General features: G+C 45.3%; 1 protein-coding gene across 4 annotated transcripts; it reads right to left on the reverse strand.

Moving 5' to 3' along the window:
* Positions 1 to 251: 251 nt before the first annotated feature.
* On the reverse strand, positions 252 to 18,079 carry LOC141736191 (uncharacterized). Of its 4 annotated transcripts, none has more exons than XM_074570014.1 (6): positions 17,703 to 18,079; positions 7,033 to 7,500; positions 4,334 to 4,474; positions 3,844 to 3,912; positions 3,204 to 3,294; positions 252 to 2,955 (listed from the first exon to the last, which is right to left on the reverse strand). In XM_074570014.1, exons 1-6 carry the CDS (start codon positions 17,755 to 17,757, stop codon positions 2,748 to 2,750), a joined length of 1,032 nt encoding a protein of 343 aa, XP_074426115.1. In that variant the 5' UTR covers positions 17,758 to 18,079; the 3' UTR covers positions 252 to 2,747. The 4 variants fall into 4 exon arrangements, with proteins under 4 accessions (XP_074426115.1, XP_074426114.1, XP_074426116.1 ...); XM_074570013.1 differs by having other exon boundaries at positions 7,033 to 7,503; positions 17,703 to 18,072; XM_074570015.1 differs by lacking the exon at positions 3,844 to 3,912 and having other exon boundaries at positions 7,033 to 7,503; positions 17,703 to 17,927.
* Positions 18,080 to 18,308: the final 229 nt, after the last annotated feature.

Consider the following 18,308-nt stretch of genomic DNA (forward strand, 5'->3'; position numbering starts at 1 on the left):
TTGAGTATTGTGTTACTCTCCAGTTATGCAGCACTCATCCTTTGGTGCAGCTTACATTAATAATGTTAGTACCACTGTGACAGTGGTGTCTTGCTCATCACCCTCTTATCTTCCTGTAGAGTGATTTATAAAAGCCCTCTTATAGTGCATCGGTTTTTGTGTGGGTATATATATATGTACACACATACACACATAAAAGGATGCACTGTAAGGGGTCTTTTAGTATGTATATGTACACACATGAACAATTTCAGTGCTCCTCCACTTTACAGTCAGGTTTTATTTTGATTATGAACACTCTTTACAAGCATCGCATTCAGGTGATGGCAGAGAGAACAGCACATAGATTGGTGATTGCTCTGAGTGTTTCTCAGCTAGCTTTAGAAGCAGAGGCATCTCCCACTGTCACCAGGTCCAGCCCCAAGGCAGAATCAGCTATTTTGGATTGTTTCCTGATGCACGTTTGGCTAACGTGCTTTTTAAGACCCCTCGTGATGAAGACTCACACCTTCAGGTCCTCTGTCCATACCTTGGAAAATTTGGTCTCTAGCATCTAAACCAGTGAGAAATATGTAGAACAACCAGTAAAAGAGAGGGGGAGAAAGTAGTTAAAAGCCTGTGCTGCTTCACAGTCTTATTTTTTCTTTATTGTTTGAGCTACCATTTAATCAGTGCTATGTAAACAATGGTGTTATTGCCTTCATGTTTATGAGCAAGATTAGCATATTAACTATGAATTATGGAGAGTCATTAGCAAGTCACGTGTTCTGCCCATTCAGCAGTAATGAACATAAGCACTTGTTGCTTTGGAAAGCAATACATTAGCTGAACTCCAAGTAAGTATTTCCATTTTAATGGCACTGCGTACACAGTGTTCCCAAAATGCGTCAAGGTTTTGGAGAGTAACATGTGCTATGCATTGTAAGGCAATGTGCCCTTTGGACAAAATTTCAAAGGCAGGCATCTTAATTGTGGTAGAAAAAAGGTACAAGGGAAGTAGCTGTGATAATTGGTGAGGCGCTGCGTGTGTGTTTTTAGCGATTTATGTACAGAATGTATCCCCATAAATTTTGTGTGTAAAATGATGCTTACGCATTTGGAAACTTGACCCAACAGTCTTTGGATTTGTTTTAAAGTGGAAACATCCGACAGTCAGAATTTAATTCTGACTGTGTTGTTTGTGTTCGCTGCTCACTGGTGAAGAAAGAGTTCTTCCTTTGTCCATGTCTAGTAGTAAAATATTTTCCCAAGGAGCATGTGGGAAACCCTCCACTGAGTAATTATGGAATAATCTGTCTGGGGAAGACATTTATTTCCAACCTCTATGATTTTTATGCCCTGAACCAATAAGGTTTGTATTTTCTTTCTTGACACCAGTTAAGTTTTTGGTTGTAGTAGCATCTTGTGGCATTTAGCTTTTTACCAGGATGTGGATCTATGTTTAAGAAGAAAGATGAAGAAAACAATAAATCAGAGACTTTAAATTCCCTAGAGACCTTACTTCTGCCTTAGGTTAAGTAAAATCAAACTCTAGAGAAGTCCAAGCTCCACTGAAATGGCACAAGTTAATTTAGGTAAAGTGAAAAATGTTGTTTAAGTCTAAGAGACTCAGTTCGGCTCCACTGCTGAACAAATATACTGATGCAGGTCATACTTGTAATTTCTTGGTGTTAGTATTTCTTTCTCCAAATAATTCCTGATTTATAGCCATGATTACAGTTTATATCATCACAAGATCAGAGACAAGGAAACTATAAATTCATTAATATTAGGAAAGCACTAAGACCTTGCAAATTTCACTGAGAAAAGATCAGGATTGGGTGTGACAGTCACAGGTAATTATGCTCAAACAAGAAATGTAAAGGCTGAAAACAGTGCCTTACTGTTTTCCAGTGAAAAAAACAACAACACTGTGTTATTGCTCCAGAAGGGAGCAGTATATCTGTTCATTGGCTATTCCATATGGCTATAGGAAATCGGAGACTGAAGCTGGTATAAAATGGCTGGATAATGTAATATCCCTGACAAGCATCACCAAGGTTACTTGTCATTCTACATAAAGAAAGAGGATGTGTGTTATAATAAGGTCTAATACATCCTAAATATAGAAATATTTTAAAAGACACATACTCTCTCAGCAGGACTCTTGCAGTGATGCAGAGAGGATGATGGAGTGCTATCTTTTAAGTTAGAAAAATGACTTGCTGTTACTTAACTGATAACTTAGTGGGGGGAGTATTTTGGCAGATATCAGGATGTCCTGAAGGCAGTGCTTGTTAGTTATGTGCTCACGTTGACAACGTAACTGACAGCCTTCTGTGTCTGTTGGCAGCTAGTTTTATCTTAAAAAGGATTTAAGGATTGTCAGGACTTCTGTTTTTCACCTTGCACCTTGTCTCCAGGGTTTTACTTTCTCATATGCTCGGTAACTCTAGAATTTTAGGGCAATGGACAGTTGCAGCTGGCGAGAGTCTTGGCTTCACTGAGCTAAATCTGGGGTTTGTTACGGGTTAAATCGGCTCTGGAAGAGCTAAGCAGCGTGTGCCTATACAAACCGAACAATCTGCTCTGCTTGCTTCAACCTCGTGCTGTGCAAGGAGATTCTTCTCAAGTGTTAAAAAAAAACCCAAACAGTGCTTACAACTCCCTGTCAAAACAGCAAGGCTAGGGAGGAGATTGGCTATGGTGGCACTTTTCCTGGTGGGAAGAGTGACACAGGATGGAACAACAGCTCCATTATTTCGGAGCTAGTCCATTTGATAATTGGCATTGTCAAAAAGAGGAGTGACAGTCCCGTCTTTCCACTCGATGAGGATCTCTCCGTGCCTCAAGGAAGGGGAGCGAGATGGTGGAAGGTACGTCTGGGGACCTCTTCGTAAGGGAGATGGCTCCCGTAAGTCAGCTCTGCTGCCGTTGGCTGGGGAGCTCTTCAGAGCAGAGAGGATTTTCTTCTTCCTAGGAAAAGAGAGAAGAGGGTATGTAACTGCATCTGCCTGTCACTTCGTTGCTTCTCCATGCCAGCTGGTGGGATAGTGAGTGGGAGGGAGAAACAGGGTGGCAGGGGGCAGAAATCGTCAAAGGTGAGCAGACGTATCTGCTCAGAGCCAGACACTTCGGCTGTGGGATGGGGAAGGGTGCCAAGATCAAGACTTTTGTTTCGAAATGCTGGACAGGCAAATGGAATAAACCTGAATCTCACTTACTTGTTGTAATGAACATTGAGTGTCAGTATTATTAATCCCAGTATGAATGCCAAGGGGCTGAGGACCAGCATGGCCGTCTTCCAGTTGGTACCTGAAAGGGTATCATGGAAAACAATCATGCATTTGCTGTACCTATCCCCGTTCTTATGCAATAGCCACATTTGTCACAAAAAAACACCTGTAATGTCCCTGAAGACTAGCAGATAGCAGGGAAAGTGCTTTGTCCATAAAATCAGCTGCTTTATACGGCACAGCATCCCTCTATTGAAAATAGCCACAAAAAGGTTTTCTTTCTTGCTAGGAAGGCAATAACTATTCATGCTTCTCCGCTCAGCAGCTCCCTGATACGAAATAAGAAGGGCTGGGGGAAGGCATCAGTGCTAGTGGGTATCTGTTTCTCCTGGTGAGCTGGGGCAAAGCATTTGCATGTGTTTGCTCGCTTTTATACTCCAGGCCTGGGGAGATTTGTTTAATCTTTAAAAGGAGTTTATCTGACAGATAATTTAGTGCCCTCATTCCCTACTGAGCATCCTCAGCAGGACCTGGGGGAATGTAACTCTGGATTGATGGGAAGGTCAGGGGCACTGATGAACCTTCATCCACCTGGTCTCTTCCTCCTCTGGCTGATCACTGGACCTACCTGCAAGCCTGGCCCCAGCATTTTTCCCTCGATTTCCGTGGTGCTTTTTAGAGTGATTGTGGGACACATCTGGGAGAAGAAGCAGAGAGATTCAGATTAGCAGCTTCCACTGTGGGACCGGAGGAAGCTCCAACTTCCTCCTGGGGCTGCACTGTAACCACAAATCCCCTTTGTAGGGAGCCAGAAGGGGAAAGGAAACTTTCTTGTTCCTCAGCGTTCTCCAGCCATAGATATTTTTTGCTCCTAGAACATCTGGTGGTTGTGTCTGCAGGTTAGGACTATGGCCGTATCACTGAACCACTTGCCAAGGCAAACATCTCAATATGTTGTGTGAGAGCAAAGCCTTGAACCTCTCAGTGGTACACATGGAAGTTCTTCAGAAGTACTTAGGTATTACCACCACTGAAAATACTTGAGTAATCTCTAGATGCTGCCCACACTTTCCTTCCTGCTGTTCTCACATATGCATTCAGAAAAGAAAAGTGCTCACCATCATTTGCTGGGAGGGATGCCTGTTTAGTCTTCGTTGGAGGCACTGTGCTGTTAAATCTGTTAGTCAGCGGTGGGTCAGTCAAGCTCACAGAAGGTTCTCTGTCCATGGCATCGATCTTTGATGAATCAATGGTTTTAGCTTGGAGGGAAATAAAAGATGTGTGCGATTATCACTTACTTTTTGTACAGAAACCTGGATACGCTCAGTGCCCAGCAAGGGGAGGGAACACAGCCCTGCCGTGTTAATCCTCTACCCTGTAAGGGGAACAGGACGTGGTGATCACCTCCTCCTGTGCATCAGGGGCCTTCAATTCTCACAGATTTCAAAAATGAAATGGACCTCTCAAGTCTGAATCCACAGCCAAAGCAGAGCTTGTTTTCTGGTGGTAAGTAAGGTAATTGGCCTAAAAAGCATGAGTGCAACACCAGCTGTTAAAGGATAAGGTGTGAGCAAGAGGGAAGTGGAAACATCACAGGTATTACCAACACAACAGAGGAAGAAATGGGATCAAAATGGTGGTAAACAGTCAATACCTCTTGCAAGGCTCAACAGCATCATGGTATGTGGGGTAGCAACTACTACTAGAGAGGAGGTTGTGGGAAACCTTGTAGCAGCAATAGTTACCCCTCTCCTGTGCTGATGCACGTGGCAAGATCATGAAACCCATGTCTGCACAGCTTCTGGCTGCTTATCCCAACCTCATCCCTTCCTGTGGTACCAGCATCTGCAGGTACACGGGTGTAACTTATCGAGCAAATAACCCGCTGAAATAAAAGTTGTCTGTTGATGGTCAACTGAAACTTGTATAAGAAAGGCCTAAACAAACACATAGGACTGATGTTGTTACTGAGTAGTCAGAAGTTCCCTCCAGTAGACTCTGAACCATGGGGCTGATAGGAAAATTATCAGTTTGCACAAGACATGCTAACTGGCACAACCTGATTCAAAGCCTGCTCTGTGTTTACCCTCGCAGCCTTATTTGGGGAGCCTGGCTCTGAGGCAGCCCTGGGCTGCCAGGAACGTTGCCTTGGGGAATGCAAATGCCCTTTTCACATGCCTTTTCCCCATGTCTTAAATGTTCCACGCATTTCCTAGCCTATATTTAACTAGCTTATTATGGTATCTAATTTGTATTGGCTGTATTTACCTTCATGTTAAACAAACACTAACACTTGTGACTACTGTGATAATTACATGTTAACCTTCTAGTTGGCTAATTAAAAACCTCAGTAAAAAGGACATCTTATCTGCACATGACAGCCAAAAAAAGCTATTGCATTTCTTTTTATTTCAAATTAGATATAGCCTCTTTGTGTCAAAAGGTTATACTCATAATCCATTTGCTTATGCTAACTGGATTCATCACATTTTCTCTTCACTCATTTATGCAAAGCTGAAAATCTCATTGGGGCTGTCAGTCCTTAAGGTGAGGAATAGCCTCATGTAAGGGAAATAATTTCCCCTGAGGAAAGTTGTGAACCTCATCACCTATAGAGTGGACAAACACAGAAAGGTCATGACGAACGCCAAGTCTTTTCTGGTCCCTGGAGTGGAAAAAGGGAGAGGAGGAAAGGGTGGGGGGAGGAATAACTGTTATTTTTGGGTCTCAGTTTTGTACATATCTTCACAAGAAGAATCCTGAAACCACCTTTCTTTGCATAAGGGAGTGAATGAAAGAGGGAAACAGACTGGAACATAAGTTATCAGTGGTGGTCAATGAGCTTCACTGGCCATCTGACAAATGGTGACGGCCACATCTTGGTGCAATGACCATGCCTGATGTCTGTTAGCCTGGCATCCAAAACCTAAAACTATGACAGGACCAGGGTTTCTGCCATTTTTATGTCTAGTCTCGGCAAAGGGTAGTGAACACTCATGAAGGCAGAGATTAAATTCCTTTTAGCAGAGGCCAAGGCCATAAAGCTAGTAATATAAAACTGGATTTTTGTGTTCTTTTTATGTCATGTTTTTGCTTTTCTTAATGCAAAGGGAGGGCAGCACTTTTAACTACCTCCCAACATTTGCTGTGTTCACCACTCTCTTTATGGTTATGTCAGGCACCAGGAGCAAGGTTCACTTTTGAGGATCATGAGAGTATGGGATGAAGGTTAGAACCGTGGTTTCATTAGTGATAGGTGCACTGTTGGGGTCTGGCAGGAGATAACTGTAATGTGTTACTTAGAAACTGAAGCAACAATTTCTCATTTCAAATATATCTGCTTTTCAACAATTCATACAAGTTTAAAAGAGGTTTTCAGCTGCCTCCAGTTTTCTTGCTACCAAAAGTGACATCCCAAAGTATCAAAAGCCCCTTCAAAGTTTTCAGCTCCTGACTTTATTGGACTTCTTGGTTGTTTTGGACTTGGGACGCTCAAGCAATTCCAACTATTCTTAGTTCTGGGCAGCGATTCGTATGGATTTTCCAAAATACTTCAATTTTGCCTGTCATTAGAAATGAAGCTGGGGTTTAGAGACCTGATCCTTTAGGGTGTTGCATGCTTTCTGGAAAACACTGAACAGCAACTACTGGAAACTGGTGGTACCAAGTAGTTGGGCTGACTTCAAGCCATTTGGTATCTCTCCAGATGGAGCCAAAGTGAACATGAGTGAGAATGATGGATGCAAGCCTGGTGTTAGGTGGCTTGAATGACATGTAAAGTTAGATGTTATCTGATGCTAAATCTACCTCATCTTACTTTCATAGATCCACACACGTGTGTCTACAGCCTGTTGCGTTGGTTTGCTGGGCATCAGAGCTGCTGTCTGGGCAGCAGCACAGATGGCTTCATCTGCTAAAGTCTTCCACCTGCTGAATTTGTCCTTCCTCTTCGTGACAAAGACCTTGTGGCCGCCTTCCTTGGTGCTGAGGTGCAATCCCAAGCTCTGCAGAGTCAAGTGTCCCTTCTTGCTGCAGGACCATGCTTGGCGTTCCCAGTGCCCACAGGGCTCCAGCTTGACCAGGGTATTCTCCAGCATCTTGTGGGCTGACAAGCACTGCTTCGTTTGAAGGCTGACAATGGTCCCGGTGGTGGGATCCCAGCTCCACTGCTGCTGCTGGGACAGCACCTCGCAGTCGGTCAGGCTGATGGAGTTGGTCTCGTGGTGGGAAATGCGAATGCACTTTTCCAGCCGGGTGTTCCTTATGAGGAAGCCTTGTCCCTCTGCTGCTGCCATACAACCAGAGCACGGTTTAGTGCATGTCTGAGGAAAACATGTCTTCTGAGCATGAGATATCGTAAATGCCCTGGAGAAGGGCAGACATAACCCACCAGTCCTTTCCTGGATGAGCATGCCTAAATAAACAATTCCCCCAGCTTCATAATTCCCCAGAATGACTTTTCTTTAAAATAGGTGATGTGTAAATAGCCAGGAGCAATACCAGAGGAAAATAACAATGACATAAGTAACCCATGTAACTAATGGGGAAAACCTCACCATCCTTGAAAAGCTGTGCTGTTATGAAATATCTGCCTATATATACTTAATTCAATATTTCAACTGGTTATAACTTTAAATAGGTACCCATCCTTCCCTCCCTCCAAAAAAGTTGGATGGTTTGGCGTTTTTTTGCTTCTATCTGGATCAAATCTTTCTTTTAAAGAAGCAATTGAACCCCCTGAATTCCCCCGGTGCTATTAATCTGGTGCCAATTAAGCCAGCTTGGACTATTGTTTCCATTAAGTGGCTTCTGGTGATATTACAGCAACTCCCTGTCAGAAGTCTGGAAGTACTTGGCTGACATAGCTTATATGGGTATTGAAACAAACTTGGATTTAGCATGTCTGACATTGGTCTTTGCTCCTCAGGCATGAAAGTACCATTTTTAAGGATCCCTTTGTAAGAAAGAGACATTACATCCACCCCACAACAGGCACACAATTGGAAGCACTTTCTGTTAATTTCTTGTTCCTTTTAATAGCAGGAGTTCCCTGCATCTCTGATAACTTGGGATGGATATCATCCTGTTAGCTGGACAAACGCTCCCCTCTTCAGTACAAAATCATGAGGTGTGGCCTGTGAACATCCTGAGCAAAATGTTAAATGCTAAAACATCTGTCACTGACAGGGGTCTACCTTCTGCTGTGTATTTTATGCCTAAAACAGAGGGATAGAAATAACAGTTTCGAGTTTCTGCATGTTCTGAGGAATCTTTTAATTTTAATTACAATTAACGCATGGTAACTCCCAGCTATTGCCGTGACTTTTTTTTCCTCTTTTCCCCAGGAATCAAAGTTACAAAAGCCCCATCAACGTACAGTATTGAGCATAAAGAATGAGAGGAGACTGAAAAGTGATGTTAGACAAGAACACTGATGTTTATCTAAACAACTGTTTCTGCAGAGTTTCCCTTCCCAAAGCAAAGAACAATACTTTTCCCTGTCAGCAAGTATTTGGCTCAGTACCTGAAAAAGCTAATGACAGTGTAAACAGAAGCCGATACACAATACCAAGGGTATGAACAATAGCTGAAAAGAGCTCTTATGTTTTCTCTCAGGAAATTCTAGGGGTCTGCTAAATTAATAGTGCCTGGGGGTTGTTAAATCATAAACAGCTCGGGGCTTTCTGCTCAGCCTGAATGCATGGGGAGAGGCAGCCAGAAACCACGGAATGTCTCCTGTGCCGGCTCTGAGATGAGGATGGATGTGTCCGCATTGGGATATTGAGTTTCATGGACCTGTGATAGCCACTGATCCAGGCAATTCCTGCCAAGCCCATGTGCCTAAATGGAAATTAAATTTCTGGGGGATCTGTGGACAGCTCAGGAGTCCTGTCCTCTTTACCCCTTATTGAGGGCTGAATGGAGGGAAGATGTTTAATGCACCTTGGGCTTGAGTTTCTGCCAGCTTCCAAAGGCAGGAGAAATGTCTCATGTATAATCTCCCAGAATCTTTTGAAAATCCAAAGCGATGAATACAATCCCCCCCATCATATTTTTTTTCTAGGACCTGGAATCCTGGATTCTCACCTCTTTGCTCCATTTTAACTGTGAGAGACCCATTTCCAAAGTAATGGTTTGAGAGCTGCATAAAAGTGTAACAGGGGAACATGAGAACTGTGCTGGGTCAGATAAAACATCTGCTGACCCCAGTATCCTGTCTCCATCACTGGGCATTAACATTTGCTAATAGGGGAAGAGGGTAAGAATCAGGCAAGTAAAGAGCTCACTCAAGACAGTAAGGACACCAGTGCCTCCTTCCTAAAACGTATTAACTAGTTAAGAGAGCTCCCTGGGTATTTAAGATTAAAATGGTTGTGCCCAAGTACACTGCATTGTATTTTTCAACTCTGAAGTTAAAAAACCAATTTGTTGCTCAAGGTGTATCATGAGTTCCTTCTGCAGCTCCTCACAGTCAACTTCAGTTTTGATTATTCTTAATAATTTTGTGCCATCAGCAAACCTAACTACTTTGTTATTCACACCTTTTGATCTTTGTTGGCACCTGCTGATACCTTCACTCTGTGAGCTTGTCACAGAGTTGTCTTGTCAACTAATTCCACATCTTTGTTCCAGCCTGTGGGCTAACTCCATGAGAATGGAATTTCTTAAGGGCTTTGGTGGAAGAATCTTATCAAAAGTCTTTTGCAAACGCAAGCACCAGGTCTAGATTAGCTCACCACATTTATGCACTCATTGATACCATCATGGATACCACGTATTCCCTCTACAAAAGCTGTATTGACTTTTCACATATTTATCTGTCTGTCTGCAAATTCTGTTCTTCATTTCTACTGACTTGCCTGATGCCGATGTCAAACCTAGTGACCTGTGTTTCCCCAGGCTGTGTAAGGATCCCTCTTAAGAGGGACATAATTGCTGTAACAAAGTGCTTTGGTGCTGAGGTTGCTTTAGGTAAGAGTTTACATACTCCTTAGAAGTTTAAAACATTTCTTTAGTTTCCTGTAACAGTGTGAATGCCATCTGGGCTGGTCATTTGCCATTTAAAAATTTTCTTTAGTTTCCTGTAACTTAGTGTGGATGCCATCTGGGCTGGTCATTTGCCACAGATTATTTACCTTTTTTTTTTACTTTTTCCCCTAAAACTTCCTCTGTTGACAATTTTGTTTGATAGCACTCTTCCGACTGCAGAGACCCCCCTGACCGTGTCTGAAGTGAGCACCAGAACCAATAATCCATTCAGCCTTTCTACATTGCCCTGCTTTGGTTGCCCTTGTTACATTTAAGCCCATTATTTATTGGCCTCCTTAACCCAAATAGGTTCCTATTCAGATACATTTGAAAATTTCTGTTGGTAGCTTTTTTATGCTCTCATTAATTTGCTCCTCTAAATCTTTTTCTCATGTGTTTTATTATGGGTTTTATTATTAAACATGCTAGAATCTATGCTGTTTTTTCTTTTCCTTGCTTGGCAATGCCTATCCATTTGAACGTTTCATTTTTTTGTGAAATTTTGAAGGGTGTTTCTGTTTAACCCAGCCAGCAGATTTGTGTTTTGTTCCCTTTGTATAGTCCCTGATGGTCCAAAGAATCGCTGTGTTACCTGGATGTTAGCAGCAAGCGTCGTGTGCCCTCATGTTATCTACCAGCCATTTGCACTTTTGAGCTGACCCTTTCTGCCAGCTTTCTTGGTTCTATTGAGGTCTCAATTTGCAGAGACTCACCTCACTGAAGGTCCAAGGCACTCCATCTGCCATGGGAATATATGTGAGCTGAGGAACCTCATCACCGCAACTTGAAGTGCTTTCCTTTGAGATTTGTATAGCTCCTCAGTAAGGAATGACACCAAGTTATTCATAGATTTTTATCTTCACACCATACCTCAGGTCCAAAAGTGTAATGACTGTTTTACAGCTTGGGAAGGGAGGTCTAGCTAAACTTTGCTTGGTTCAACATTACATGGGAGAGTGTCAGCAAAGTTGGGGCCATAATACTTCCCCTCTGAACTGCGACCCGAGTGTCTTCCCTACCAACAGTGACGTTCAGCTCTCTGTACTATCAACTGGCTATCAACAGCGGGATTTTCCTTGTGGTGTTTGGCATGATCCTTGCCAAACAAGAAGTGAGTCCGTGTCCGTCATACAGATTCACCAATCACTGTACATCATTGCTTTCCTGAGGTTGAGATGTTCCTGTCTAAGTGAGCAATTTACAATTAGATACAGGTAACTGGCAGCAATCATTAACATATGCCCCACACAGTCATAAGGGGTAGACCCACAAATAAAGCTGGAGTATATTTACTTTGGGATACACATCAGGCACCAAGAATCCTTGCTCAGGAGGCAAAATGCCTTTTTTTTCCCAAGCATTGCCAAGTCCCACTGTCCAGCAGCCCTGCAAATAAGGCCATCAGCCCTAACATTTTGGGAATGTTAACCTGGAGCAAGCAGAGCATCTGATGTACTCCCTGGGGATGGGACTCAGCGTCTCTGAAAAATGCCAACCTTACCCACAGAGCCTGAATAGATGCCTGCTTTGAGCTGCTCATGCTTGAACATTTTGGCCTCTTCGTATTTTTAGGAACAAAATAAACAATTTCTAGCAAAGACGCTTGGTGCCAGCCCGTTTGTCCTATGATACTGCCACTCTGGTTACAAGAAAGAAAAGCAAGCAAATATAGCCCCTTGCTTCTCTGCAGCATGGCCACTCTTGGGACATGCTGTTCCTTGTAGGATTAGGAGCAAAACCCATCCAACGTTCCTAATTAAGGTAATGCCACCAGGAAAGCCTTGGTTGCCAGTAATCCCAGTCTGGCTTGGAAAGTTTCTGTTGTTTCTAAGCAGCGCCTGTGATGTTTTGATCAAAGCCATTTGCAAATTGGTTGGGGATGCTCCCTCTAAAGGGTCTGTGGAAGGAAGGAGTAAGTCAGAGCTGAGGAAGCACAAGTTCCCAAAACACTCCATGTCACCCGGGAACCTCAGCATTGTCTTTGGCCTCTTTTGCCCTTCCTGGTGGCGTTCCTAACTCTTGCAAAAATCTTTTAATTATGTCAATTTCTCATGCTAAGTGGGTATTTTCTGTAGGGATAAGACGACCACTGAATCACAGTCAGGAATTTACCTTTTCCTGCCTCTACCTGTCCTCGAAGGCAGGCATCCATCTGCGACAGCCACAGCACCTGTCATAGGAACTGCTTCATGGGGACATCTCGCAGCTCAGAAGAGCTCCCAAACATGGCTCTTCTTGGGTACTACCATACAATAGCACGTCACCCCGAGTCATGCAGGCAGTGGCAACAGTGGCTTGGAGAAGTGTCTCCAAGCTGCTTCCACCCAACATGAGCACAGCACTAGGGGTACATGCACCATGGATGAGAAACCTAGGAGCCAGCAGTGCCATAGCCTGGGTTATGGTGAGACAAGCCAGAGAGTGTCCTGCTCGGGTTAATCTGCCTCCACTGTTCATCACTGCAGTAGATGATATGTTCACTGTGGAGCCTGTATCAATGGAGACTGACCCATATCGTTATCATATACCTTATAAACGTTTGCCTCCTTGCATAACTTCCCCTGAATATCAGCTCTCCCAAGATTTAGTATCCCTTTGTCTTTTTGGACTATTGCAGTAGTTCAAGGGGCATTAGATGGGAAGAGGGTTTGGAAGACTCCCATCCTCTCAAATTTCCTTGCCAGCAATTTTGGTCTCTGCCCTCGCTCTAAAAACAACCACGAGGGACTCCAGCTCCTAATAGAAATGGCTGCAGCCCAAAAGAAGAAAAAATAGCCAGAGACTTTGGGAAAGCCATCTTTAGCTGCTTAGACACTGTGGTGATACAGATGGCACCACTCCCTACCTTGGTACTGATTATCAGACCCTCTCCCTTCAGGCAAGCACAGCATCTAACGTCCCACCCTCGCTGCTGGGCCTCACACTGGTAATGCAGAACTACCTTATTTTCTGTCCAGATCCCTTACTCAGATTCAAATTCAGGACTAAATGTAGAGTGGGGCTTTTGTAGCACATTTACAAAACCGGGCAGTCTGGAAAGACACTAGATGAAAGTAGAAAAGACGTTCATGTGACTAGCCATAGCAGCAGGAGCAATTTGCTGTGATGGCCTGAAGTTACTATATCCTGCCGTGAGTGAAAACTCAGCCAGATGTCTCCTCTGAGCAGCAAGGGAAGCTGTTTCTGAGCTGCCCTCAGCCTGACAGGCTGTTTCTACCTCCTCCAGAGGGTCAGGACCAGATAGAAATGCAGTAGCAGAAGAGGGGAGCTCCTAGTTAAGGCAGGAGGGTTCCCCATGCAGATGGAGATCAGTGCAAGACACTGCCTTGTAAGATCACTTGTATGAAAATTGCATTGAATCTAGCTGACGCAAGCAGCTTGAGATATTATCAGGTACGGACAAACAAGGCCCTGAATAAGTGGTCAGGAGCAGACTTGAATGCAGCCCAGCAACAACCCCTTCTCATGCAAAGATCTCCCTCCACCGAAGGGAGCAAGCCCCTCTCTGCTGCTCGTGCAGGTGACCAGCTCAGGGCTATGGGATGTGGAAATCAAAACCAGCTGGAACACACTTGCGGTTTTAAGAGGGGTGTGGTGACCCAGATGTGTTTGGTCAAAGGCAGGAAATCCACATGTGCACAGGGAAGCAGTAAGATTGTCACTCCGTTTTCAATTTTGCCTGAATTTATACCCAAAACCAGCAAGGCAGGAGGTGAGATTAGGTGGGTTTTTTTTTGCAAAACAAGCTATTGTCTGGAACCAATATTAGCTTTATCTTACCCTGGTCCTCCCTCAGGCTCTGGCTGTGCTTTCTTGGATGTGAAGTTTAGGGACGCAAATGTCCCTGACCAGTCAGTGGGTGTGGCCAATCTACCTATGGAGAGGGTGATGCTAGATGGAGTCTGGTGAGTCCCTATTGGTGCACAAAGAGGCGTCTGCCCATCGGGCTCAGCAGAGCAGGCAGAGCTGGAGCTGGGTGAGCAGCAACCTGGCAACTGGGAGCTCTGGGTTTATGGGAGTGCAATTTCCATCTCTTCATGCAGCAGATCGCCTCTTATCAAGCTGTGTCATTTTTATAGAGAAATCAACAAAGCCTACTGGTAACTGCCAGTAATTAGCTGGTAAACATCTTTCCAGTGCAAGTACCTGATTGCAAATACTTCTTGGTCTGCACTCAGCTTATTCTCCAGTAACATGTCTCTCCAAGAGTAGTTCCCAGCTGTTGCTTCTGGCAACAACATTGGGCTGTGTTATTTCCTAACCATTGCTGTTTTCTTACGAATATCTTGCCTTTGGTTGACCAACAAAGCTTCATAGTGTTCCATGTTACTGCAAGGTCCACTTTTGACCAAATATCTCAGCAAAGGCCTCCATGAAGCAGAGAAGCCATAGGAAAAGAAGGAAGGTTTTGGCATGGAAAAACACATGGATAAATGATGGGAAGCAGGGGAGGCTGATGAAGTCAACACCAAGCTGATGCATGTGGGGAGAATCAGTCCCCGAGGGAGATATGATGGAGATCTATAAAATCCAGAGAGGTCTGGAGAGGATGGCAGGGGCTGACTGGTCAAGGACTCACCCCAGATGGGACGTGGCATGCCAAGGGAAGGCTCAGAGCATGTGGGAGGTGGGTCTGCATCCTCGCTGACAGGGAGAACCTGCACAAGCCAAGGGAGCAGATCTGATAGCCACCGAAGAGTTAAACACATTGGGGTCAGGAAATCCCCCAAGCAGAGAATAGTTGGAGGCTGGAAAAGTATATGGGGGAGGAGAAATATCAGATAAGCTTGGCCTTTCTGCCTCTTCAATTCTTAGGGCTGCCTTAGGAGGGTGGGGTGCGAGGGGTCAGGGAGCACCCAGCACTGCACATGGGTTTGGGAGGCAGGAGAGTGGCCCCCAGGATATGGGATCAGGCCAGGATGACAATCAGAGCCCCCGCCAGCCTCATACTCAGTGCATGAGAATTGAGAGCCAGTGTTAAATGAGGTATTATTTCAGCAGTTTTCTTTCTGTTTGTACATGCACAGATCACGCTGGTGCCCAGCTTCCCACTCACCCATCATACCACTAGGCTTGACTTCTCAAGAAAACACTTCAGCTCCCTGCCTGCTGTCAGGGGCTTTCCAGAAAACACTGTCAGAACCAGTTTAGGCAATTCCAGGATTTCCAGTAGGAAACTGAACCCTCTAAGGTCTGTTGAGAGCAAGCCTTTCTGTCCTGCCAGCAGCCTTAAAACTCAGCAGCCCCAGCCAGCATGGGGTGGGGAGAGGCTGCTGCAGGGTGAAATCAGCCCCAAGCAAGAACATGTTTGCCCTCTTTGAGGGCTTGGGCTCCTTGAGCTCTTTGAGCTTGCTTTGGGCACTGACAGGTATTGGGAAGATAAATTCCTTTCTTGCAAAACAGTTGTTGTTTTATTAGTGGTCTGGCTGAAATGCAGTGGCTGATCTTGCAATTACACCAAAAGCATTTCACTGGAAAGGAAAAGAAAAGTCTTGTGAAAATGTCCTGTGATCCTCCTTAATTCACTAATAAAACATGGCCATGGGGGTCCTGTTTGTGGCAGCAGTAAAGAACCCCTTTCTTCTAACATTGGACAAGATCTGTATTAGAGTAAGGGACAGAGCAAGACCCTGAAGGCTACTCTGCTCTTCTGGCATCCCACCATGGTGTCATCTCCAAGTTCTAACCATGTCTCCTGTAACCTTTAAAAGATGCACGTGTATCCTCATCCCTCACTGGCACATGGACATACCCTCAGCCTGAGGCTTTAAAAAAAGAGAGATTCAATTCACTGGATTTACTTTAATTAACAAGATTTGGTGTGCAAAAACCAGCAGTAAATGGAGCAAAAGTCAGATCTGTAGGAGCACAAACCCCCCCTTTGACCTGGCTGCAGAGCAAACTGAGGGCTAGCTGCTCAAAGAAGCCCAGGGATCACGCACTTGGAGGTTGTGGAGCAAGGAAAGGACAGTAAAAGCGCTGGAAGGTATGTCCTGTGAGGAGCGGCTGAGGACTTTGGGCTTATCTAGTTTGGAGAAAAAGAGGCTGAGGGGCAACCTCACTGCTCTCTACAGCTTCTTGAGTAGGGGTAAGGGGGAGGGAGATGCTGATCTCTTCCCCCCCGTATCCATTGATAGGACATGTAGGAATGGTTCAAAGCTGCACCAGGGGAGGTTTAGACTGGGCATTAGGAGGCACTTTACCAAGAGGGTGATCAAACACTGGAACAGGCTTCTTATAGAGGTGGTCGATGTCCCAAGCCTGTCAGTGTTTCAGAGGCATGTGGGCAGTGCCCTTAATAACATCCTTTAACTTGGTCAGCCCTGAACTGGTCAGGCAGTTGGTCTAGACAGTCATTGTAGGTCCCTTCCAACTGAAATACTCTATTCTATTCTAGGCATTAAGGTCAGAGCTGCCCATCTGAGGTTTGTCTTTAAGGAATAAACATCCCAGCTGTGCAGCCCAAATAGCTGTACTCCTCTGGTCCAGGGAGCTTGAAAAGCTCTGAGCAGGTAGCCTGCAAAACTGCAGGTCTGTCCTCCATGCACCTTCAGGGACTGAATGAGCCTTAAAACACTTCAGTAATTTATTTCAATGAGTTCCTTTCAACCTGCCATCTCAGACATAATAAAAAATGAATTACTTATTAGTTCTGAGGCTTTGCCCTTCTTTAAGGAAAAGAGATGCTGCCCACTGCCTATGATGGGATGGGCAAGACCGCAGGTAGCACCGCTCCCCAGTAGATGTTCCTGGGTAGCACCACTCTGGATTTGCAGGATGGTGCCCAGCAGGACTTCTGCTTTCCTCATCTCCCCACGCGTGTCAAAACCAAGGCTGCTTGGATTCAAAATGCTACCGTGTACAGTCAGGATACAGGACTTGAGTGACCTCAGCAAGCAGCTGAATGATAACACGAGCCACTACCAAGTTTGCTCTGCCATGGTGAACAGTGCAAACTCTGCAGCTCCCCAGCACGTCCCACTCACAGCCGACTACCACAGGAGCAGAACTAACACAACGAGGTCCTGCTCCCTTTCCCACCACCCTCTCCCATGCTGCCAGCACGCTTTGAGCCCACTCACCTCTGCCCAGAAGGAGCAGCTTTGGCAGTGAGTAAACAGAGTGCGCGGGAAGTCACTTAGTGCCTGCCTCACCCCCAGAGCAGGTTTATTCATCCGCTAGTCTTAGCAGTTTAAAAGCACTTTATAAAAGTGGGCGGCATGATGCCATGGTGTCCCTGGCCAAGCCATCCCAGCACCTTGCCAGCCTGCCCCTCACTCTCCTGCTTTTAATCCCATTTTAAATGCTGCCTTGGAATGCACCCATAGGCGCTTCTTTTACAGCTGGTGGGCTCAGAGCTTCGCAGCCCAAGCAACACTTCAGCAGGAAAGCAAGTTAAAACCTGGGGGTGCAGTTCACTTCCCACTTCCCAGCTACCCCAAAGGAGAAGACACTTACCCTCAAGCCAAGGGAGGAGGCAAATACAGCCCAGGCTCAGCCTGAAAAGCTCCATGGTCTGCCAGCACAGCAGGGGTTAAGGAGCCCCCGAAGCCTCTCGCCCACGAGGATTGCCAGGCAGCTGCTTTTCCCCCTCTCCTCTGTCTTTCACAGCAGAAAAACCTGCTGGGGAGAGAAAAACTCTTTTGTCTGGAGACTTGGCAGCTGGCTTATCAGCAAAGGATCAGCTTGGAGACACGGTCCCGCTCAGCAGTTATCCCTTAGGAGAAACCATATGACGAGCCAGGATAGGGAGGGGGACACACACTGGACTGAGATGCTCACAGCCACCGAGCTCAGCTCCTTAGCAGCGACAGTGGCTCTCAGCAATGAGAGGCGAATGCTAAGCAGGCTGGCGGGCTGCCTTCTCCAGGGCTGGGAGCGGAGGAGGATGCAGGGCTGGCCTGGCAAGAAAAGGCAAAGTTCGTCAGGAGTGCCCGGAGGGGCGTGGGATGCCTCTGCTGAAACCCTGCACTTGGCCGTTTCCCTGTTTTCTCTTTAGGGAGAAACATCCCTGGCCAAGATGAGTTTAAGCACCGTTATAGGTCACAGTGGAAATAAAACCTC

This window comes from Larus michahellis, chromosome Z (genome assembly GCF_964199755.1).
Source record: "Larus michahellis chromosome Z, bLarMic1.1, whole genome shotgun sequence".
Classification (NCBI taxonomy): Eukaryota; Metazoa; Chordata; class Aves; order Charadriiformes; family Laridae; genus Larus; species Larus michahellis.